Source organism: Hemiscyllium ocellatum, chromosome 25 (assembly GCF_020745735.1).
Source record: "Hemiscyllium ocellatum isolate sHemOce1 chromosome 25, sHemOce1.pat.X.cur, whole genome shotgun sequence".
Lineage (NCBI taxonomy): Eukaryota > Metazoa > Chordata > Chondrichthyes > Orectolobiformes > Hemiscylliidae > Hemiscyllium > Hemiscyllium ocellatum.
Window position 1 is genome coordinate 34,164,619 of NC_083425.1, and position 24,837 is coordinate 34,189,455.

At 40.8% G+C, this 24,837-nt stretch overlaps 1 protein-coding gene across 1 annotated transcript in view; it reads right to left on the reverse strand.

Annotated features, from left to right (window-relative positions):
* The window catches only part of uts2r2 (urotensin-2 receptor 2), a 142,040-nt gene that overhangs the window by 115,898 nt on the left and 1,305 nt on the right, over window positions 1-24,837 (reverse strand). The window contains exon 2 of the mRNA XM_060844201.1: window positions 17,469-17,683. Coding sequence (XP_060700184.1) covers window positions 17,469-17,683 — 215 coding nt within the window. The remainder of the gene's footprint in view (window positions 1-17,468; window positions 17,684-24,837) is intronic.

Consider the following 24,837-nt stretch of genomic DNA (forward strand, 5'->3'; position numbering starts at 1 on the left):
TTTAAACAGCTAATGGATGTGTGACAGAAGTCAGGGACAAGAACACTTCATACAACTCAACAAGCATCACTCCCCTGACACAAAAACTCTTTCAGCATAATCTCCAGCTGCACTTTTACAAAGTTTCATTGTTTTGCCTCCACTATCCTGCTGGACAGACGATTTAAAATTTTCTCCATTACTGCTTTCAAATATCTGTGTTAAATTTATTTTCACGTACAGGTTGTTCTGGTATAACACGAAAGTTACGCTCCTCTGCAACCTTGCTCTATAGACAACTGCGCTATGGAAAACCGCTGTAGAAAATCATGCTGTAGAAGATTGCACCAGTTCCGCAGGAAGTCTGCAGTGTCCAAACAGCGCCCACAAATCCATCACTCGCTTTATAGCCAATTCATGTTGATGAAACACACGTTATACCTGAATGACCTGGGTTCACTTTATGTACATTTTTGATATTATTTTTAAAAATCTGTCTGCTTGCATTCTGACTTCTCTTTTCAGCACACTGTGAGGCCTGTAGGAACCATGTGGATACGTACTAACTGGTCACAAACAACTTCTTCCAACTGAAATGAGAAAACACTGCAAACACTCCTTAAGTCCGGACAGTGTTCTGTTGAAAAGTTGAGAGCCTGACATGTTGAAATCACGTTTCCCTCCCCACCAGAGTATTTTCAGTATTTTGTATTTTTATTCCAGGTTTCCAGCATCTGCCATAATTTGCTTATAAGCTCATCTTACTAATTAATTTTATCAAACATTATACATACTCGTCTTCGACTCAGAATTTCAGGTTTTAAGGTTTCCATTCTCTCTCTCTCCAGACCTTTCAAAACAGCATCTCCTGCTTTTCTTCTACGAACCTTGTGCACTTCAGCCATTTTCTGGAATGCTTAGATTCTCATATTATTCCCCAGCTCTAGCCAGCCAGCCAACTCTCTCCCTTGAGCCCTTCTTCCTATTTACTGCTTCCTTACCAACACCAGTTCCCGATCAGGCTTCATGCTTTCAGGCATTCTCACTCAGACTGTATTACCAAAGGAAACCAGATTTTGGATATTAATGTTCCTGCTGGGTGTGTTTTCATGTGGGGACACGTATATTAGGTTGAATGCCAGCTCACCATCTTCCTGCCCAGTCTCGAGCTGACCCCACCCCCATAATGTAGATGGTGGTTGGGTGGGTGCCAAAACTGGCAGCCCATGACCATATGGAAATAAATCATTAAGGAGCAACTGAGCTCATTTAAAGCTCAATAATATGCACAAAATGTGCCTGAGATGTACAGTCAGACAACAATGGGCAGGCCAAGTTTCAATGCCTCCATTAACAAAGGTGGGAAAGGAGGTATCCTGAGTGCATTAAGCTCCACCCAACCTTCTTCCACACCACTAGCCCAACATAACCTGGATCTGAGACTGCTTCCCCACTATCTTGGATCCCTCACCACCCCAAAGTCCCGGGATGTCAATTAAGGCATGTCATAAATAACAGTGATAAATTTAGAGCATGGATCAGTACTTGGAGCTGAAATGTTGTGGCCATACTGAAACATGGATTTCACAGGGGCAGGAATGTTGCTGGAAGTTCAAGGGTTTCGGTCTTTTCAAAAGAAAAGGGAGGGTGTGAAAGAGGAGGGGGAGTCGCATTGTTAATTAGAGAGTGCATCACAGCTACAGAAAAGGAGGTTGTTGAGGAGGGTTTGTTTACTGAGTCAGCATGGGTGGAAGTCAGTAACAGGAAAGCAGTCACTTTATTGGGTGTTTTCTGTTGACACCCCCAAATAATGAGAGAGAGATGGAAGAACATATTGGACAGCAGATCTTGGAAAGGTGCAGATGTGACAGAGTTGTTGTTACAGAAGACTTTAACGTCCCCAATATTGATTGGAATCTCTTAGTGCAGATGATCTGGATAGAGCCGGTTTTGTCGGGTGTGTCCAGGAAGGATTCCTGACTCAATACGTCAATAGGCCAACTAGGGAGAGGCCATATTGGATTTGGTGTTTGGCAATGAGCCAGGCCAGCTGTCAGATCTCTCAGTGGGAAAGCATTTCGGTGACAGTGACCACAACTGCCCTACATTTACCATAGCAATGGAGAGGGATAGGAACAGACAGTATGGGAAGGTACTTAATTGAGGGAGGGGAAATTACACTGCTTTTAGACAGGAGCTGTGGGATCAATTGTTCTATAGGAAATACACAACAGACACATGGAGGCTGTTTAAGGAGCACTTGTTGCAAGTGTTGGATAGCTTTGTCCCACTGAGACAGGCAAGGAATGGTAAGGTGAAGGAACCTTGGATGACAAGAGAAGAGGAGCTTCTCTTCAAGAGGAAGAAGGAAGCTTACTTACAGTTGAGGAAGCAAGGATCTGGCACAGCTTTAGAGAATTACAGGGTGGCTAGGAAAGAACTCAAAAATGGACTGAAGAGAGCTAGGATGAGGCACAAAAAGCCTTGGCAGGAAGGATTAGGAAAAATCCAAAGACGTTCTATACTTACATGAGGAATAAGAGAATGATCAGAGAGAGGGTAGGGCTGATGAGGGATAGCAGAGGAAACTTGTGCATGAAGTCTAAAGAGGTAGGGTAGGCCCCGAATGAGTTTTTTTGCTTCAGTATTCACTAGACAAGGGGATCTTTTGATAGTGAGAACACCGTGGACCAGGTTAACAGGCTTGAGCAGATTGATATTAAGGAAGTGGGTGTGCTGGAAATTCTGGGAAGCATCAAGACAGATAAGTTTCCAGGGCCGGACTAGATATATCAAAGGTTACTACGGGAAGCGAGAAATGAGATTGCTGAATCTCTGGCAACGATTTTTGCATCCTCACTCTCCATGGGATTAGTACCGGATGACTGGAAGGAGGCGAATGTTGTTCTTCTGTTCAAGAAAGGGAATAGGTAAGCAAGGTACTGGAAAGGATTCTGAAAGATAGTCATAAATCCTATTTGGAAAAACATAGCTTGATTAAAGATAGTCAGCACGGCTTTATGAGGGGCAGGTCTTGTCTCACAAACCTTATTAAGTTCTTTGAGGATGTGACAAGCAAAGTTGCTGCAGGTCAAGCCGTGGAGATGTGGTGTATATGGATTTCAGTAAGGCATTTGAGATGGTTCCCCATGGTAGGCTCGCTCAGAAACTTAGGAGGTATGGGAGACAGGGAAATTTGGCTGTCTGGATACAGAATTAGCTGGCCAAATGAAAACAGCAAGTGGTAGTGGAAGGAAAGTATTCTGCCTGTAGATCAGTGACCAGTTGTATCCCACGGTGATCTGTTCTTGGGCCTCTGTGCTCTTTGTAGTTCTTATAAATGATTTTAGATGAGGAAGTGGAAGGGTGGGTTAGTGAGTTTGCTGATGACACAAAGGTCGGTGGGTGTTGCAGATAGTGTCGAGGGCTGTTGCAGGCTACAAGACATTGCCAGGATGCAGAGCTGGGCTGAGAAATGGCACATGGAGTTAGACCTGGATAAGTGCGAAGTGATTTATTTTGGAAGGTTGAATTTGGATGCTGAATACAGGGTTCAAGACAGAATTCTTGGCAATGTGGAGGATGAGAGGGATCTTGGGGTCCACATAATTAGATCCTTAAAAGTTGCCACCCAAGTTGATAGGGTTGTTAAGAAGGCATATGGTGTGCTGGCACTCATTAACAGGGGGATTGAGTTTAAGAGCCATGAGGTTATCTGCAGATCTATAAAACCCTGGTTAGACCACACTTGGAATATTGTATCCAGTTCTGGTCACTTCATTATAGGAAGGATGTGGAAGCTTTAGAAAGGGTGCAGAGGAGATTTATCAGGATGCTGCCTGGATTGGAGGGCTTGTCTTATGAAGAAAGGTTGAATTAGCAAGGGCTTTTCACACTGGAGAGAAGAATGAAGAGAAGAGACTTCATAGAGGTGTACAAGGTAATGATAGGCATAGATAGAGCAGATAGCCAGAGGCTTTTCCCCAGGACAGAAATGGCTGCCACAAGGGGTCATATATTTAAGATGACTGGAGGAAGGTATTGAGGTGTCAGAGGTAGGTTCTTTACACAGAGAGTGGTGGGTGCATGAAATGCACTGCCAGCTGTGGGAGTAGAGTCTGACATTAGGGTAATTTAAATGACTGCTGGCCAAGCACATGGACAGCAGTGAGGGGTGTGTAGGTTAGGTTGATCTTATATTACGATAAATGCTCTTCACAACACTGTGGGCCGAAGGGCCTGTACTGTGCTGTACTATTTGTTCTGTGTTGTATGATCCTCATTTGGTTAATTCCTACAGTACTGATAGCACCCATCACTCAGCGGGAGCATAGAATGCAGAACTCCCCGTGAACAAGGGATGGAAATCCCACAATTCCACAGTTTGGCCTGCACTCAGCATGCAATGGCTACGGAGTGGACTTCATTCTGATCCATCAGTTTACCATCAACTTTCCATTCGGGTGGGGGAGGGGAGATATGTTCATTCTTCTCTCCAGCGTGAAAAGCCCAAGCTAACTCAACCTCTCTTCATAAGACAAACCCTTCAATCCAGGCAGCATCCTGGTAGATCTCCTCTGCTCTGCCCTGCTCCTACTCTAATTTCCTGCGCTCTGCAAAGACTAGAGATACTCAGAGAGCCCACTGTTTGTGAGAACTGACCACAATTACATCAGGGGCAGTATAAATCAAAGCTAACATCACCTACAGCAGAAAGGAATGTTTAAGAGGGCCACATCAATTGTGGCACCTCATTAATCTGTTGTAAACATCCAGTGAAATGAATGCCCCTAGACACTGCTAATCCTATTTGACATTAATCAGTCAATGGTGTACACAGGTGTTAGAGGACAGCACCAGACCATTCTTGCTCATAAATCATATTTGGCCGCACTGTGTTGTAAATAGAATGGAAATGTCCCCAGTGAAGATGCACAAATTCCACATACAGGAGACATGATTTCAAAACAAGAGCTTAACCAGTTACGAGGTAATACCTTCTCACACTTCAGTCTTCCCCTCCAAATAATAAGCCAAAATGAGGCAATATCAGTGAAAAACTTTCAAGCTGTAACTTATAGATTAAAGAAAGGGGTTAAGACACAGATCTTTCAGTTTTCATTACAGCAGCAGATGGGGTGATGTAGGTGGACAGTGGGATGCTCAGGCAATTCTGAAATACTCAGAATCAAATTTCTGTACCATAATTTTTGAATAATTCTGTTTTGAATTTATGTATAATAAACAAACAGCTACAAAAATAACCTGGTTCAAACGCAGTTCAGTCTAATCTTGTCATATTAGCTATGACGTGCTAACCATACTGCTGTAAAATGTCTAATATTATCAATCCAACTCCTTCTAAAAGTACAATAGATTTTTTTTTTGTTCATTTTATCCATAAAAGAACCACGGGTAAACACAATCTTCCACAATGGCCAGGGATATTCTATTGATGTCATTAATTCTGATCCCAGAAGAATTTGGCTCATGCTATTCTGCAGAAACAAATTGCAAAAGTGGCAGCAAAGAAAAGCAAAATCTCAGTGGCAGACATACTGAAGTGAGGAAGGTAACTTGAAGGTTATGTGCACCGGATGAGCTAAGTGATGATATCTGACAGCAAGCAGAAACCAACATTCATTTCCTCCACAGACAGCTTTAAATTTAGCTTCCTATTTGATGCCAAGTTCTTTAAAAAAAAAACAAAATTGACTGTTCTCTAAACTGTGGGAAAGCAGATATGTAAAACATGCAACTTTACTCTAGTAAACACCTTCAGGCTTCTTTTTTGTCTCCCAGAAATTGCCTCCTTCACATGTAACAGTACTATACCTTGGAAAAGGTTATATTGTGGGAGTAATACGTGAGCATCCCATAAGAGAACAAACCTATCCCCTCCTAGTGGGCACAGCATCTTTTTAAACATCCTCAGAAAAGTGGGGACAGTGGTTGGCAGATTTAGCGGTGGCTAATGGGCCGAGACCAAATCGAGGAGGGGGGGTGGGGTGAGGACAAAATGGGAACGGCGGCCGGCAGGCCAGGAACGAATCAGGAGTGGCCAGCGGGCTCGAAGCGAAGATGGTTATTGGTTGGGAACCAATGGAGGCCAGTCAGATCATGTGGAAGCCCTTACAGAAAGGCTGAAATGTGTATCTTTTCAGCTTTATTTCTTAATTTCCTAATTGATACTTATACCATGTATACCTATAATGTAGTGTAACCTTTGTTTGGCTGTTTTCTCTCTATTTTTGTACATAAGATTTGTACCTAGGCATTTTGTACCTAAGATGGCATTGTGTCTTGGTGACGTTGTATATTTTTCTCTGTTCTTTTTTTTAAACTTGAGCACACATGACAATAAACTTAATTCTATTCTATTCAATCGAGAGAGGCACTTCCACCAATAAGTATTCAAACAGAGCATTAGATTACAATCACTGCCCAAAAGTCTCAGCCTTGGCTCAGTTGGAAGTCAATGGTTGCAGGTTTAAACTGACACTGCTTTGCAGTGCAGACAGAGTGCGACATTAGCAGACTTCCCAAAGAAGAACAACCTGATGCCGCATATACTCCCAAAAGGAAGCAAAATGTAATGTTGACTGGCCGTTATTTCACTTTATTTTTCTACCTCAATGAAAAATGTTGCTGCTATTTTCATACTTGGTTCTAAATTAGAATTGTCCAGCTGAAAGAAAATAACTGAAATATGAAAGAAAAGAAACCACCCAAGAGATTTTCCTCTGAGAGAGGAATCAAGAACACACAAACCCAATTAACCTCAACACAGTTTAAGAGAAATACATCAAAGAAACAGCAAAAACAATTTAATATGAAAAGAGACAAAATACTACAGGAAAATGTGATCTGTGAAAATATATTAAAATATTACCAATATCAAGTAGGAGCTGATACCTTTACCCCCTATACAACCAGAGAGTGCAAGTACTGAACTGAAGATAGAGCTATAGAGATGTAAAGCAGGGGAACAGAGCCTTCGGGCCAACTTGAGCATACCAACTAGATATTTTCAACTAATCCAGTTCCATTTGCCAGCATTTGGCCCCATCCCTATAAACACTTCCTCTTCATATACCATCCAGGCGCCTTTTAAATGTTGTAATTGTACCAGCCTCCACCACTTCCTCTGGCAGCTCATTCCATACGCGCACCATCCTCTCCTTGGGTCCCCTTTAAATCTTTACCCTCTCACCTGAAACCTATCCCCTCTATTTTTGGACTCACCCCACTTCTTAGAATCCAAATGTTTACCAAGCATATGTAGAAAACACACCGTTTTAACAAAAATGAAAAATGTAAACATACATATGGGATCTTTCACAATCCAGAATTTTAACATAACACGGCACACTCGGCTTTCTTCCAGAGTGTTGAACTATAAATTAATTCAGTCTGTAAGCAGACTAAAACATATCCTCTGTTTAGATTTCCCTTGCTTAGAGAGTGTTCATCCCCAGGAACTCTAAACATACACAGTTCATCTTTATTGTGATAAACTCAGCAGTACATTGTTTTGTGCTCAAATTAGTTTATTCTTTCTGTGGATCTCAAGACAACCAAGCTCCTTTCATTGATCAGTCTTTTCTTCCCTTTATAATCAAAAGGTTTTTAAAACCCAAGCTTTATGTCACCTAAGCCTTGCTTCTTGATACAATTTGGCTTCGTGACAACATTTTCCATGTCAGTTGTGGTCTGCAATGGGGACCTGGCCTTTCTCTTATGTTTCTCACTTAAAAGCAACAGGAATCAATATTTGTTTCTTTTCACGCAACATGCTCTATATATAGAGTGTTCATAAAGGCCAAATTCACTTTGACGTCAGTGAACACAATACTTGCGTTCTTCCTGGTTGAACTGGAATTATAATACCCTGTAATATGTTTGTTTTTCTACAAACTGTTAGGCTGCCTCACATTAGGACAAGACAAACCAAATGGCTCATATTATGTACAATCTTTTATATTAATATTCTGTAAAATTTTTGATAGGTCCCAGAAAATTGTTTAGCTGAAAAACAGTTGCATTTATTTGGCATAAAACCTCATTTTCAAATATTAAAACAACAACTTGCATGCATTATATCTCAATTTTTAACATTAAAATGTGTCTCAAAGTTCTTCACAATGGGGTCATCAAAAGTGTCCAAGAAGCATGTATTAGGGACTGCCACAACCTTGGTCAAGGAGACGGGAAAAAAAAAGAGATGGCAATGTGGGGAGGTTTTAGGAGAGAATTTCAAACAGTTGGATTTGACAGTTGCTGAATGACAACTGCCAATACTGCAACCATGACAGCAATCAGAATCACAGTTTTGGAGAATTGGGAAGGTTGTAGTGCTGGAAATGAGCCAGAGATATGTAAGGAATGAGCTATGAAGGGATTTAAGTAAAAGTTGAGGAGCTGGCTGACTGAAAGGCAGCAAGAACAGAGATGATGGGTCAGCAGGACTTCCAAGACTGTATCTGCGCATTGGTGAATTGAAGATGAGCACCATCTGAAGGTGACAAGGAAATGGATAGGAGTTGTGGTCTCAGATGAGCAGAGGCAAGCAACATTACAGATATGGAAGGGTGCAGTTATTATAATAAATAAAACACAAGGCCAGGAATCTAGTCCAAACTGAGACAGTAGCTGTGGAGGGAGATGGAATTGGTGGCAAAGTTTTGAAGTTGGTGACAAGTGCCAAAGTTGATGGCTTTGATTTTAACCATGTTTAAGCTGAAGGAAATTGTGATTCATCCAACACCAGATTTTGGACCGCGGCATGGCAATACAGAGACAGTGGTGGAGAAAGGTGATTAGATGGTAGATCTTGATGTCATTCACTCATGCAAATAATGTTGTCAAGCAGCATTTAAATACAAAAGAGGATTAGACCAAGCTTTGGGGGACACTGAAAGGGAAGTATGGGGGAGTGTTGATGGATGGAGTGTAACAGAAAGCATCTGGAGATAGAAAGCCATGGCTTTATAGACAAGAGATGATCCTTGCAAGAGCAATTAAGGAGCTAGGTAATAGGGAAAGCCTTAAAAAAAAACAGAAGGTGGCATGCTAATCCAGTTGGAGTCAGCAGAGAGAATAAGGACAATGAAGATTAATAATGCATCATGGTCAAATTCATATACCATGTTAAGTGACATTGCGTAAGGTGATTTCAATTTTGTAGCAGAGGCAAAACCACCATTGGTGTAATGTTAGCAGAACATTTGTAGGAAGATATTACATGCATTTGACAAGTGACAATATGTTAAAGAATTTTATAGAAGAAAAATATTCAACTACAATATACAAGCCAACGATAGCCCAACCATTACTGAATCTTCCATTATAAATACCCTGGGTGTCGCCACTGACCAGAAAGTGAACTGAACGAGCCATATATCCACATCAATATAAGAGAAAGTCGGAGGCTAGGAACCCTACAGTGAATAACTGATCTCCTGATCCCCAAAACCTGTCCGTCATCTACAAGGCACATTTCAGAAGTGTAATAAAATACTTCTGACTTTCCTGATAGCTGCAGCTCCAACAACACTCAAAAGCTTGGCACCACCCAGGACAAAGACAGCAGATACATGCGTACATCAACACCTGTAAGTTCTCCTTGAAGCCACTTGCAATCCTGATTTGGAAATATATTGCTCTCCTTCACTGACACTGGATTAAAATTCTGGGACTCTCTCCCTAACAGCAATGTTGATTTACCCATAGCACAAGGACAGCAGTGGTTCAAGAAGGGAACTCAGTACTACCTTGTCAAGGCACCTGGGGATGGTTAGAAGTTGTTGGCCAGCCAGTGATGTCCACAACCCACAAAGGAATAGAAGAAAAATAATCAGCACTCTCTTCTCATACTGTATAAACTGGTGTTCCATTTCCAAATCTGGTTCCTTGTATGCTAGTCCTGATACTTGCAAGATGAAAAGATTTAATTTGATGTCTTTATCAAAATGCCAAGTAGCTTCTTGTATAAGCATACTGCATGTATGCCTCAAAGCATGGTGGCTCAGTGGTTAGCACGGTGCCTCACTGCACCAGTGACCCAGGTTCAAGTCCACCCTTGAACGGCTGCCTGTGTGGAGTTTGCACTTTCTTCCCACATCTACATAGGTTTGCACCAGGTGCTCCAGTTTCCTCCCACAGTTCAAAGATGTGCAGATTAGGTGGATCGGCTGTCCTAAATTGCCCATATTGTCCAAAGATGTGAGATCTAGGTGGGTTAGCCATGGGAAATGCAGGGTCCCAGGGATAGGGTAGGGGTTGGGATGCTCTTCAGTGCGTTGGCATAGACTTGATGGCCCAAATGGCCTACTTCCACACAATTGGTATTCGATGATTCTGAGTGTTAGCCACAGCTATTGGCCACTCACTTTTCATCACCAATCACAACCATTCTTAGTAATGTTTACACTCAGGAACTAAAGCCTTAAATATCTATACAGCAGTAAATGTACTGCTGTGCATCGAATACCCTTCCTCTTTTCTCTAGATTTTCCACAATTTTTTTGTTCAACAGGTTCATCTTGTTAGATTGATAGTTCAAATCTATAGCTAGGGAAACGCTGTTGTGAAAACAAAAGCGCAATAACCCCACCGTGTGGACACTTTCTAATCTATCATTTTGTTATTTCTTCACAACATCAGAGATCCAGGGACAACAGAGAGAACTTTTGTAAACTAACCTGAAGTTTAAAGGAAGGTTTGCATTAATTAATAACCACTTTGTTAGTAAATCAAAATATTAGGATATTTATGTACAAACACATTTTCAGTTACTGGTGTCATACCGTACAATGCAATTGTTTAGCTGCAGGGAAATAAAATTCAAATTGTAAAATTATACTCAATGCATGGAGGGATTGAGATGTTCGATTTTCAGGGTAGATATTCTTCATTCGTAAAATAAGCTGCAAAACCAGATTGCCTTTAATTTCTGAACATGATGAGGAAAACCTGCTTATTTCTGGGATTATAGTATCTTGCAACAACTATGTTTTCTGTTTATTCAATCTGGTTATAGCTCTTGATATTTGTAGTTAACTTCTAATACCAATAATTTTTATTACAAGACATACTGGACCAGAGGGGAGATAACGGGGGAGGACTTAAATACTGCATGACCGCAGTGGTTCTGTTGTAAATGAAAAGGCATTTGCTGCAGAACATCTAGAAATGGCTTCAAACGTTTTGTGAGGTGCCAGTGTTGGACTGGGGTGGATAAAGTTAAAAATCACACAATACCAGGTTATATCACAACAGGTTTATTTGGAAGTACTAGCTTTCAGAGCGCTGCCCCTTCATCAGGTAGCTTCACTAGGTGAAGGAGCAGCGTTCCAAACGCCAGAGCTTCCAAATAAACTTGTTGGACTATAACCTGGTGTTATGTGATTTTTAATTTCAAACATTTTGAACAGCCACTGAGCTAAGGGAAAGGTGTGCTAGAATTGACAAGCTTTCTACTTTCCCTGCTTGTCTCTGATGAAACTCCTCCTCCATCTGCTTCAATCATCAACAATGACTTGCATTTTTACAGTATTAGTAAGATGTCTCGAACTACTACTTTTTGTGCAAAGGGCACAAATGTACACCAAGGAGAAGAACAAAGAAATTTGGAGCTAAAAGTAAAATGATAGGGAACAACTTTAAAGGAGCTTTTGGAAGAAGAGAGGGAAATAGCAACAGCAGCAATCAAAATGGAAGCAGAGCATCTAAAACAACACATGACATTGGTGGTATGGAGAGAACAAAGCACAAGCTGGACTCAAAGGAAGGGAAGATATACAGAGTGACATATGACTGAAAGACCGCCATATTATGAAGGACAAGTAATGACTGTCATAGAGACCACACTCAGAGTATTGAGAGCAGTTTTGGTCTCCCTGCCTAAGAAAGGATACACTTGCTTCAGAGGGAGTACAATGAAGGTTCACTTGGCTGATAGGGATGGTAGGATTGCCCTGTGAGTAAAGATTGGTTCAACTGGGCCTATATTCACGAGAGTTACAAGGATGCAGGGAATCAGTTTGAAAGGTATAAGGTTCTGATAGGGCTGGACAGACTAGATGTAGGGAAGATGTCTTCTCTAGCTGGGGAATCTACAATCAGGGGTCACAGCCTCAGGATATGGGGTAGGCCATTTAGGACTGAGATGAGGAATAATTTCTTCACTCAAAGGGTAGTGAACTTGTGGAATTTTCTACCACAGAAGATAGTGGAGCCCAAGTCACTGGATATATTCAAAAAAGTAGATCAATTTTAAAGGCATCAAGAGGTGAGGGGGAGAAAGTGGAAATATGGCCTTGATTGCCTATCAGATGGGTGAGCAGCTATAGAATCATAGAATCCTCCCAGTGTGGAAACAGGCCCAACAATTCCACACTGACTCTCCAAACAACATCCCTCCCAGACCTATCTCCCTAACCTATCCCTGTAACTCTGCATTTCCCATGCCTAATCCACCTAATTTACACATCCCTGAACACTATGGACAATTTAGTATGGCCAATCCATATAACCTGCACATCTTCGGACAGTGGGAGGAAACCGGGAGAATGTGAAAACTTCACACAGTTACCCAAGGCTGGAATTGAACCCAGATCCCTGGTGCTGCGAGGCAGAACTGCTAACCACTGAGCCACTATGCCGCCCTTCCTGAAGGGCCAAATGGCCTAATCCTGCTCCTAAGATGATCTGCAGAGAGAAGGGAGAGGAATACTGGATGATGAATTACTCCTTCAGAGAATCAACACAGACATAATGGGCCAAATGGTCTCCTGCTGTGTTATAACCATTTTGTGATTCTATCACTCTTTATCTAATCCATGTTAAAATCAAAATCAGCCACAACATTCCATTGAAAACAGACCAATAGAGCATTAAACTAACTTTGTTTTACCAGCAGTTAAGATTGTTAAATGCTCACTATTCTAAAATATTTGTTGTCATAATATCCGATGCATAATGGAATATGTTCATGCAAAATTTCACATCTTTAGCCTGCATGCAGTCGCAAACTCCGTTCAAATAGTGTCACTGTGGAGCAACCTAACTTACCAAGGTCTAGCAGCTACAAAGACCAATCTTTTCACTTTGTATTGTAACTTTCACAGACCAAGGACATCTGAAAGTGCTTCACGGCCAGGGAGCTTTGTAATATTGTCATGGGTAGTATACAGCAGTCAATTTGCCTACATCAAGGTCCTCGAAACAGCAAATGAGATAAGTGACTGCTTTGCCTGCTTCAATGGTTTTGAATGAGAGATAAATGTGGACCAGAACGCTGTGAACTTCTTTCAATAATACCACGCAATCTTTTACGTAAATCCAATCAGAAAAATGGGACCTTGACTTAAGGTCTCATCTGAAGCATGGCATGTTTGACAATACACTGTGCCAGTCCAGATTATGCATCCTAAAACTAGATTGAGATTTAATCTAAAAACCTAAATTTCTTGCCTTGAAGGCAAAAGTTTCAGACTGGGTTAGTTCATTTTTAAAAAAGTATTGCACCATAACAGAGCTCCCAACTGTGCTAACAACATCTTACAATCTTGTACTCATGAATTTGCATTTGCACCTGAGCCACTGCATCTTACTTTCCAGAAACTATGAAGTCTCTGATCCCATCCAATATCCTATAAAAGCATGTCATATCCATAACTTTTAAGCATATAATTGTGTTGGTTTGCAAATTTTTGGAACTGGCTTTTGTTCTTAAAAATGAACAAATGCAAAAGAGAGTCATCGAGAATACGAGAATATCGGAATGTTACAACTTTGCCTATTGAATTCACCTAAACTACAGAAGTGGAAAACCCCTCCTTTCATCAGGCCTGAACCATTTTCTTTTTAAATGAGCCAATCACATCAATTATGAACTGTTCTTCCTGAAGAGGCATTACTGGACCAAAAGGTTAACTCTACTCTCTCTCTATAGTTGCTCTCAGACCTGCTAAGTGTCTCCAGCTATTTTTGTTGTTGCTTCATAATCTAATACTCCTCTATTTCCAATTCCCACCCAAATAGCATTTCAACAATAAGCAGAACCACCTCCCCCATTCCTCCCCAACAGCATCACATTCTTTTACCTCTATATGCATTTCAACCCTGATTAGTCCAAGCCTCTCCTTCCATAATATGCAATCTTTAATTTTAGATCCTCCCCAGTGTGCAGGTAAATTGCAGCTTGTATACCAATTCTTCCTCCCCTCATTACTAACTAGGACAATCACACTGACTTCCACACTCCTTTCATCAAGTACCTCCCAAAAGCATCAAAATGGGGCCTGAGAAACTATTTCATCCCAAAGATGAATTATCCAAACACCCTCCATCTCTGTCACATTTGTACTCAGATTGAATTCCATTAGATTCCTATTTAAATTATAATGACAGTTTGCGAGAATGGCCACCAATTTATAATCACTTGTCATCCTGCTACAACTTTTCCTTTAATTAACATATTGAATCTTAAAGATTAATTGAAATAATAATCCACCTTTATCATATGTGCTTATTCAAAGACACTATAAATATTCTAATTACTGACACCTGGGAGATCAAGAGACAGATATGAAGAGGAAGTGAGGACAGCAGATGCTGGAGATCAGAGCTGAAAATGTGTTGCTGGAAAAGTGCAGCAGGTCAGGCAGCATCCAAGGAGCAGGAGATTCGACGTTTCGGGCATAAGCCCTTCTTCAGGAATGAGGAAAGTGTATCCAGCAGGCTAAGATAAAAGGTAGGGAGGAGGGACTTGGGGGAGGGGTGATGGAGATGCAATAGGTGGAAGGAGGTCAAGGTGAGGGTGATAGGCCGGAATGGGGTGGGGGCGGAGAGGTCAGGAAGAAGATTGCAGGTTAGGAAGGCGATGCTGAGTTCGAGGGATTTGAATGAGACAAGGTGGGGGGGGCGTGGGGGGGGGAAATGAGGAAACTGGAGAAATCTGAGTTCATCCCTTGTGGTTGGAGGGTTCCTAGGCGGAAGATGAGGCGCTCTTCCTCCAACCGAAGTGTTGTTATGGTCTGGCGATGGAGGAGTCCAAGGACCTGCATGTCCTTGGTGGAGTGGGAGGGGGAGTTAAAGTGTTGAGCCACGGGGTGGTTGGGTTGGTTGGTGTGGGTGTCCCAGAGGTGTTCTCTGAAACGTTCCGCAAGTAGGCGGCCTGTCTCCCCAATATAGAGGAGGCCACATCGGGTGCAGCGGCTGCAATAGATGGTGTGTGTGGAGGTGCAGGTGAATTTGTGGCGGATATGGAAGGATCCCTTGGGGCCTTGGAGAGAAGTAAGGGAGGAGGTGTGGGCTCAAGTTTTGCATTTCTTGCGATTGCAGGGGAAGGTGCCGGGAGTGGAGGTTGGATGGGTGGGGGGTGTGGACCTGACGAGGGAGTCACGGAGGGAGTGGTCTTTTCGGAATGCTGATAGGGGAGGGGAGGGAAATATATCCCTGGTGGTGGGGTCCGTTTGGAGGTGGCAGAAATGATGGCGGATGATACGCTGTATATGGAGGTTGGTGGGGTGGTAGGTGAGAACCAGTGGGGTTCTGTCCTGGTGGCGGTTGGAGGGGCAGGGCTCAAGGGCAGAGGTGCGGGAAGTGGAGGAGATGCAGTGGCACAGGGATACGAAGAGACCTGGATAGAGAAGAGTAAATGAGAGACACATGGTGAAATAAAGATTCATGTCAAGAAGCAAGCATAATCACTAAATATAAAGTTTGTAGAGATACCAGACTAAATTAATTCACCGCCCCCACAACACAGACAGGCACCAGGAATGAGTACCATGTTCCTTCCTGCCCCAATTCCAATCTACCAAACAACCCCCCGCCCACCACAGTGATGTCAAACCAAGTGATTTCTCCCTTCCTGTAAACCCCTTCAGAATCACCAAAGTGACGTCCTACTGAGGGGCCATGCTCCCCACACTCTGATGAATAGCACTATTTCAAACTCAACCCAGGACCATTCACTATCAAGATCACAAAATCATTTCCAACTCAGCTAATCTCCATTTTCCTACACTTACTAAATATAAAAAACAAAACTGCAGTATTTTCTCCATTTTTTAAACTTGGGTAAGGAATAACAATGAATTTTCAGAAAAAGGATGACACACTATGAAAACAGCCTTCCTCTCAGAACTGGATAGGATCCTGGAATTCAATCTAAAGCACTCAAGCATCCAAAATAAAATTAAATTGTTGTATTAAATTGCTATAAATCAATGGCACTAATGTTATTCTTAGAGGGCACAAGTATCTTCCAGTTAGAAAACAGCATATCTGACACACTGTGAGCATCTCTAAGGGATTCTGCTGGTAAATGAAATCAATATTGTGTCATTTCCGATAAAGGGGTATCATATCCAGACCTTTTAAGCATGAACTTGTGCTGCTATGCAGTCTTTTGGAAGTGGCTGTTGTTCTTAAAATGGACAATGATGAGCTGCAAAAGACGGCTATTGAGGATATAGGAAAATATATGAGTATTGAATTCCCCCTAATTAGAATCAGAACTCCTGCACCATTTTATTTTCAAAACTAGTCAACTACATCAATTATGAATTGTTCTTTTCTTTATATCTTGGAAAAGCGCACTATTCTGGTTAACTGCATTTTCCTTGTGTGTTGTGGGTATCATAAGTAAGTGAATGGCTTAGCATTAGATTTTCAGAATCAATGTGTGAATGAATAGTCTTTATCTAAAACCCACCAAAAGCTGGCTGCTTATTATTCAAATTGTTCACACATCCAGTGAATAAGAAACACACACATCTTGCTTTTCAAACGTGATATTCATTACAGCCGGGAAGCAAAAAAGGGGCTTTAACATTTCTCTCTCATCCTGCTGTCACAATTGGAAGGAGCAATGAATTCAAATTGAGAATGGCAAAACCATAACTTTCAGCATCTTTGAGATGAGATTTAAATTTTTGATCTTTTCACTTGAATGATTTATGGATGTAATTAAAATTAGCCTATAATTTCACAATACAGTTGAGTGTCTTAACATTCCAAATTACATTTTCTTCAAGCACTATGATATCATGAATCCACAGAAACTGTATTTGAATTGAATACATATGAGATTCTAATTATATAGTGCATCCAACTGCAATAAACTACTTGGTCAAGCCTATCTCTCCACGCTTCTGGCTCTCTGCCCTAATTCCTGATGAAGTGCTTTTGCCCGAAACGTTGATTTTCGCTGTTCCTTGGATGCTGCCTGAACTGCTGTGGTCTGCCAGCACCACTAATCCAGTATCATATTATAGCCAAGGCCAGCTTTATGTCATGATAATGTACATTTGCTCAACATGAGAGACTTAATAACTGAAAGCACACAACATTAACCATTGCAAATATTTGAGCTGTTTTTGCCTTGGTCACATGAACAACATACAATTAAATTGATTTGGTCTCACAAAGACTATGCAATTAAATTGAAAATGGAACTTCGTCATTGAATAATGTACCTGCAAATCGCTTGTAGTTTTCATAATCTTTGGAGCATGGTATCTCAAAAAATATTCTATCCAAAACATCAGCCTGGCGTGCAAGCACTTCTTTAAAATCATCCTCGTGCAGATAATCCCAAAGCAAAACCACACAAAAAGCAGTAAACGTGGTAGATGTCAGGATTATTAACCACTTCCACCAAGTCGCTTGCTTGGACTTGTTCTTTCTCACACTGTAATTAGAAGAAAACAAGTTATTAGTCCCTATGTAACGAACAACTGTGTATACTGAATGTACCCAGCAATCCTTAACATAAATTCATTTTATTCATCATCTGTAACAAAAGGGAGAGACAAGGAGGCAAAAAAGGCAGGGTAAGAGAGAAAGATGAAAGGACAAGCATCAGTAAAATCAATAAGAAGGAACTGAGTGTGATTTTTGGAAGTTTATGGGAAAGAAGAAAAACCTGGGGCAAGCAGAAAGCTAGATGGAGACTGAAAACAAGAACAGCAGACAATTGTAGCTGCGTATTCCGAAAAAAAAAGAAATGGATGTGGGGCATTATCAGCCTTCCACTCCATTTCCCTAAATATCAGCTTATGTGATCATCACATCAGTGCTGCACCTGACGGAACTGAGATTTGGGCTAACTCAAGAACTTCTACCACTTTAGAAAGGCTGCAGGAATCCAAGGCCATCCTGAAGACTCTCCTCACTCTATTTCACCCAGCCCTACTGGCAGAACCTGATATGTCTCTTCTTAGCTGTTTCATGAAGGGATTGTTGTTGCTCCTCTCAACTATGCTATGCCATATCAAATTCTACACTCTAATTACTTTCTGGGTAAGAAGATTCCTCAATATCCTTGTTGGATTTATTACTGACTATCCTATCCTTTTGCCCACTTTGACTTTCCAAAAGTGCAAAAACCTTCATCCAGATTTCTGCTGACATAAGGCAATACGCCCAAAATGAGCAATTTCTGTACTGTGCTGAAAAATGTGTTGCTGGAAAAGCACAGCAAGTCAGGCAGCATCCAAGGAGCATGAGAATCGACGTTTCGGGCATAAACCCTTCTTCGGGGTGAAGAAGGGCTCATGCCCGAAATGTCGATTCCCCTGCTCCTTGATGCTGCCTGATCTGCTGCGCTTTTCCAGCGACACATTTTTCAGCTCTGATCTCCAGCATCTGAAGTCCTCACTTTCTCCTAATTTCTGTACTGTGGATGTCACATTTTGCTGTGTGCATTTGAATCTGGTGCCAAGTGAAGGGGAGCTGGAGACATCCAGGAATAATGATGTCATCAAGTAGAATACGCAGCCAATCACATTGAAAGATTTGCATTGACATATCTTCTGACTACAGTCTATTATTAAGGAAGTTACAAACCAGGCATTTCAAAAATCTCAATGCAATCTGACACAGCCAACACAGTTTTGTGAAAAGGAAATCATTCTGGATGGAGTTATTAGCATTCTTTGAGGAACTAACAAGGAATATCAATAAAGGAGTATACTTGGATTTCCAGAAGTCATCTGAGGAGTTATCACTTCATAAGTTACCACAGAATAAGAGTTCTTCGTATTGAGTTTATAGATCAGCACAGTTAGAGGACTGTTTAGCAAACAGGAAAGAGAGAGTAGGCATAAATGTGTCCATTATCAGTCTGGCAGGCATATAATGAATGGAAGCCTCAACAATTTAAAATCCGTATCAATCACTTAGAATAAGGGACTAATTATATAAATTTCAGAAATAAGTAGGAAAACAAGTTCTGAAGAGGACATGCAAAGGGATACAGATAGGTTAAATCAGTGTGCATATAATTAGAGTATAATGTGGAAAAATGTGAGCTTGTCCACTTTTATAGGAACAATTGAAAAACAACAAATCTTTTAAATGGAGAGAAACTGCAGAAGTGGGTTCCCATGTACATGAATCACTAAAACTTAGTACGCAGGTGATTAGGAAGTCAAATGAAATGTTGTTGTTTATTGCAAAGAGAAATAAATAGAGAGGTTTTCTATTGCTGTACAGGGCATTGGCATGATTGCATTTTCAGTAAAGCATTAATCTGCTGGCCTTCATTAAGAAATGACATAATTGCATTAGAAGAAGTGAATAGAATGTTCACTCAATTGATTTCTGGATCAAGGGGTTTAGCTGATGAGGAAAGGCTGGACAGGTTATGCTTGTATCCAATGGAGTTTAGAAGAATGAAAGGTAGTCTCATTGAAACATTTGATACTGTGGGGATTGGAAAGAGAAGATGCTAAAAGGAAGTTTGCCAAGAACTCTGGGACAAAGTGTAAAATAATAATGAATAATTTAAAGTAGATATTAGAATTTGTTTCTCTCGGGGTGGGGGGGGGGGGGTCATAGGTCTGTAGAATTCTCTTCCCTGCGGAATACTGAAAGCAGGGTCATTGGATATTTTTAAAGTGGAAATAGAAAGTTTCTTGACCAACAAGAGACTTGAAGGACTTCGGATTGGAAGGTGGTGGAGGTCGTAGGAAATATAAGAGATGATGGCACCATCAGATCAGCCGAATGTATACTTGAGGGGCTGAATTGTCTATTTAATTTGTCTGTTTTTATGTCTGGTAAATCTAACTGAAAGTAAAATAAACATACTTCTACAGAAAAATAATTAATGCCATTTGGGAAAAAAACACTATAGATTTTAATGACTTTATTAGTCTGCAGTGTGACTTTTAATTATTTAAGTGTCTGCTTCCCATAATCTCTTTGTTCTTGAACCCCATCAAACATCATATTTGTCCAGACATATGTGGCTTCCTCCCAAATTATACCCACTGGAACTGAACCCAGTCAATTCTGGCCATTGAAACTCCAATGCTGTATTTTTGTACCTTGTTGCAATCCTCCTCTATATTAGTTATTCTTTCTTGAATATGTGTGTGCATAAGTCACAAAGATTGCCGTGGTTTAATTGTGAGAACAAGCATGGTTTAAATTTGCGAGCTTGGTGCATGTCACTTTAAACTGATGCCACCAAAGAATGGAGTTTGGAAACACAACACAAAATATTTGAGGATTAAAATATCCTGTTTATGGACAGGAGACAAAGATAAACAATTTGAAAAAACACAAAGTTTAATAATGTAAGTCTTAAGTGGCTGCTTTGCCAGCCATTGTGAAATTGTAATAATAACATAAGGTTATTTTATGTTCAACTAATTAGGAGTTGTTATGTTCTTGAACATTTCTGGCACAAATAAATAAATGAAATACAAATATAACCACTCAATTTGGTGTCATCTGCAAATTTCAGAGCTTTGTGTAACTTGTGATGGGGAACCAACTCAACAACTTAATTTGTTTTCACATTAACTTATTTTTGAATTCAACAGTATGTACTGTTCTTAAAAATACATCTCCCACTGGACCTGTTCTAATGCCTCCACTACTCCCGCCAACTTGCGGTGCTGGACTGGAAGCATCACCTTTCCTTCCAGATTTGCCGAAATTTGCAACAGTATTGTTCGACTCAGATGCAGCACCTGTAGGGTTTGCAGATTCACCCACTTAGTTATCTCAGGACCCACCATACTGGAGTGGAAGAAAGCCATCTTCAATCATAAGGGCTGCCTCACAAAAGAAGGGGCTGTTTCAACTCCTGAGTCAAAAAGGTGGTGAATTAGGTCGTACTCCAGGACTCGAGCACAAAAACCAACTAAGGAAGCACTGCTCTTTCAGAGAAGTAAGCAGAGGCCTCTTTTGACTTTTCAGATAGCCATCCATGATCCCATGGGACTATTCTGAAGATCCGGGTACCCTAGTTTCCTCCCACATTCCAAAGATGTGCAGGTCAGGTGAATTGGCCATAGCTGTTAGGTGCATTAGTCAGAGGAGGGTGGGGTTACTCTTCGGAGGGTCGGTGTGGACTTGTTGGGCCAAAGGGCCTGTTTCCACACTATAGGGAATTTAATCTAATGTTAAAAAAAACAACAGGAGAGTTATCACTGGCTTACTGATTAACATTTTTACCTCAATTAACATCATAAAAACTGATCACAACACTTTGCTGTGTGTGGGCTTGCTGTGTGCTAATAGGCTACTTCATTTCCTATGTTCTAAGAGTGACAATACTTAGAAGATATTCCACTGGTTGGAGAGGTCTTTGGGACCTCCGCTGATTGTGCCATTTTCTGCATAAATGAAAGCTTTTCATTTCTGCCCGACTGTCATCACAACATTGACAGCTGTGTCAGCTGCAAATATTATGGTCCCTGTTACTACAGCAGGATGTGCTGTATGTTTAGCAGTATTTTAAAAATAATAATTCATAGGATGTGGGCATTACTGGCTGGGCCAGCATTTATTGCCCTAAAGGCAGTTTAGAAAGTACCACATTGCTGTAGGTCTGGAGTCACATGTAGGTCATACCAGGTAAGGATGGCAGTTCCTTCCCTAAAAGACATCAGTGAATCAGATGTGTTTTATCTGACAGTTGACAACGGTTTTCAAGGTCATCACTGGACTCTTATTTACAGATTTTTATTGAATTCAAATTCTACCATATAGCATGGCAGGACTTGAACCGTGTCCCCCAGAACATTACCTGGGTCTCTCAATTAATAGTGTAGTGATAAAATCACTAGCATTAACTCCTCTGAAGTGGTGCTTTGAGCTGTGAGGAGTGTTTTGAGCTATGACCATTCTGTTATGTCTCACAGTCAGCATGCAGTATTCCTCTTAGGAACATACTCATAATGTTAGTATTGAAATGTGTCATGTGACCAGACAACAAAGAGTTCTCTAAGACTGTCTTACTTAGGATCTCTTGAAACAGGACATGCTGATGGAACCATAACCAAATAGCTTAATGTGAGTCCATACGCCCAAACAACATAGGAACAGGAGTAGGGCGTTTGGCCTCTGGAGCCTGTTCCACTATTCAATAGCTGATCCAACATTCCTCATGTCCACTCTCCTGCCGTATCCCCAGACACTGATGTTCCTGTGAATGTAATGTGTAAATACATGAGGTGTTGTTAACGTCTGTTGAATCTTTCAACACCATGCTACTCATGCTTAGTTTCTTATGTTACAAGAGATAGCATAGCCAGAGCCACATCAGAAATCATCATTATCATGAGCAGTGGTATTTATCCATAAAATACTCCAATCCCTTTGTGGCATAACTTCCAAAGAAAGGATATTACTAAATTGGAGAGGGTTCAGAAAAGATTTACCAGGCTGTTGCCAGGAATGGAGGGTTTGAGTTATGAAAGTAGGCTGGAACTTTTGTCACTGGAGCGTGAGGTGACTTTATAAAGTCATGAGGGCTATAGATAGGATTAACAGCAAGGGTCTTTTCCTTGGGGGGGGGGGGAAGGGGGGCATATTTTTAAGGTGAGAGGAGAAAGATTTTAAAAAGACAATGTGGGGCAACATTTTTTTACAGAAAGTGGATCGTGTGTGGCATGAACTGCCAGAGAAAGTGGTGGATGGAGGTACAGTTACAACATTTAAAAGACATTTGGATAAGTGAGTGTATAGGAAACATTAGGATGGATATGGGTCAATTGTAATTAAGTGGGTCTAGTTTAGTTTGGGAAAGAGGTTGGCATGGACTAGTCAGACCAAAGGGTCCTTTTCCATGCTATACGACTCTATGACTCTATAAATGAAGTCTAACCAATCTACAGCTTTGGACAAGAGAACAGATTCTTCACCCCTTTAAACAGCATCAATTTCCGTGAGTACAGACTGCTGTACTCTGAAGATATAGCATTAACAAAAAAGACAAAGTTAATTTCTTTTCATTGGAATTTAAGCTATTTTGAGGAAAAATAAATTTTAAAGCAGCCTCAACAAAAAAAAATCATGCTGAAGCCAACCTTTATGCTGACAGATAACAGAAAGCCAAAAATGCTATTATTTCCTGAGAGTTGATACAAAAGTTACAACCTTTCTCAGAACACCAGCTGTTTAATCTGTTCTTAAAATCCATTGGCACAAAGTCAAGACCACTGTTATAATTTACACTGAATTAAAGGTATAGTCCCAACACTTTTAATGTGGGGTCACAAATAGCAGAAACCTTACTATGCAATAGACAAATCGCAGTGGTACCTTTACTGAATCATATTTGTTCAAATAGTATATGCAGTTCTAATTTACAGATCAAATTGATCCTGAGAAAAGGGTACTGAGGAAGCCATTAATAAACAGGGCCCTCACAGCAATAACACTCGTTTTTTTTTCTGTGGATGATCAGAAAGATCCAGAAAAGATTCTTAAAGACCAGCTGACAATAAGATTTCACCTCAGGATTAATAGATGCCTATTCATATCACATAGACAGCAAACCCAAGAGTCTATTGACCGGTGTGGCAGAAGATTCTCCAGCAAAGAGCATGAGTGTGACTTTTCTAAAGCAGAACCAGAGAGGTTTGTTGAATTAATCGTCACTTCCATTCATCATCAACCTCAGTACTAATCAGTGCTTGAATCCCCAGTGTTTAAATCCCAAGTATAACAAAACAAAGAACTGTAGATAAAAGCAAATTACTGCAGATGCTGGAATCTGAAACCAAAGAGAAAATACTGGAAAATCTCAGCAGGTCTGGCAGCATCTGTAAGGAGAGAAAAGAGCTGATGTTTCGAGTCTAACTGACCCTTTGTCAAAGCTTTGACAAAGGGTCAGTTAGACTCTAAACGTCAGCTCTTTTCTCTCCTTACAGATGCTGCCAGACCTGCTGAGATTTTTCAGCATTTTCTCCAAAGAACTGTAGATGCTGGAAGTCAGAAACAAAAGCAGAAATTGCGAGGAAAGACTCAGCAGGTCTGACACCATCTGTGGAGAGAAATCAAAGTTAACGTTTCAAGTCCAAAGACCTTTGTGCTGCTCAGTATTTGTTCTTTCACTGCTGCCCAGTTTTAGATCCTATTTGTATCCCCAGTACTACCCAGTGTCTAAATCCTCAGTATTGTGCAATATTTGTATCCCCAGTGTTGTCCAGTTTTGAAGCTTCACTGAAAAAAAAATGCTGGAAATCACAATGAGTCAGGCATCATCTGTGGACAAACAGCAAGCTAACATTTTGAGTCTAGATCACTTTTCATCAGAGTTGATTTGAAGTGTTGAGGGGACAGCATATATGCAATAGTGAGGTAGTTGGAGTGCTGGAGAAAAAAGGATCTTCATACTACAGATTAAGTCATCCATTCCCATTGCACACCATTTGAATATTCAGTATTGCAGGGCATGTCAATGTTCAGTATTATACAGTGTTTGAATGTTCGGTACTATTCACTATTTGAATATTCAGTATTATAGTGTTTGAATATTCAGTTTTATATAGTGTTTGAATGTTCAGTATTTGGGGCTATACAGTGGCTCAGTGGTTAGCACTG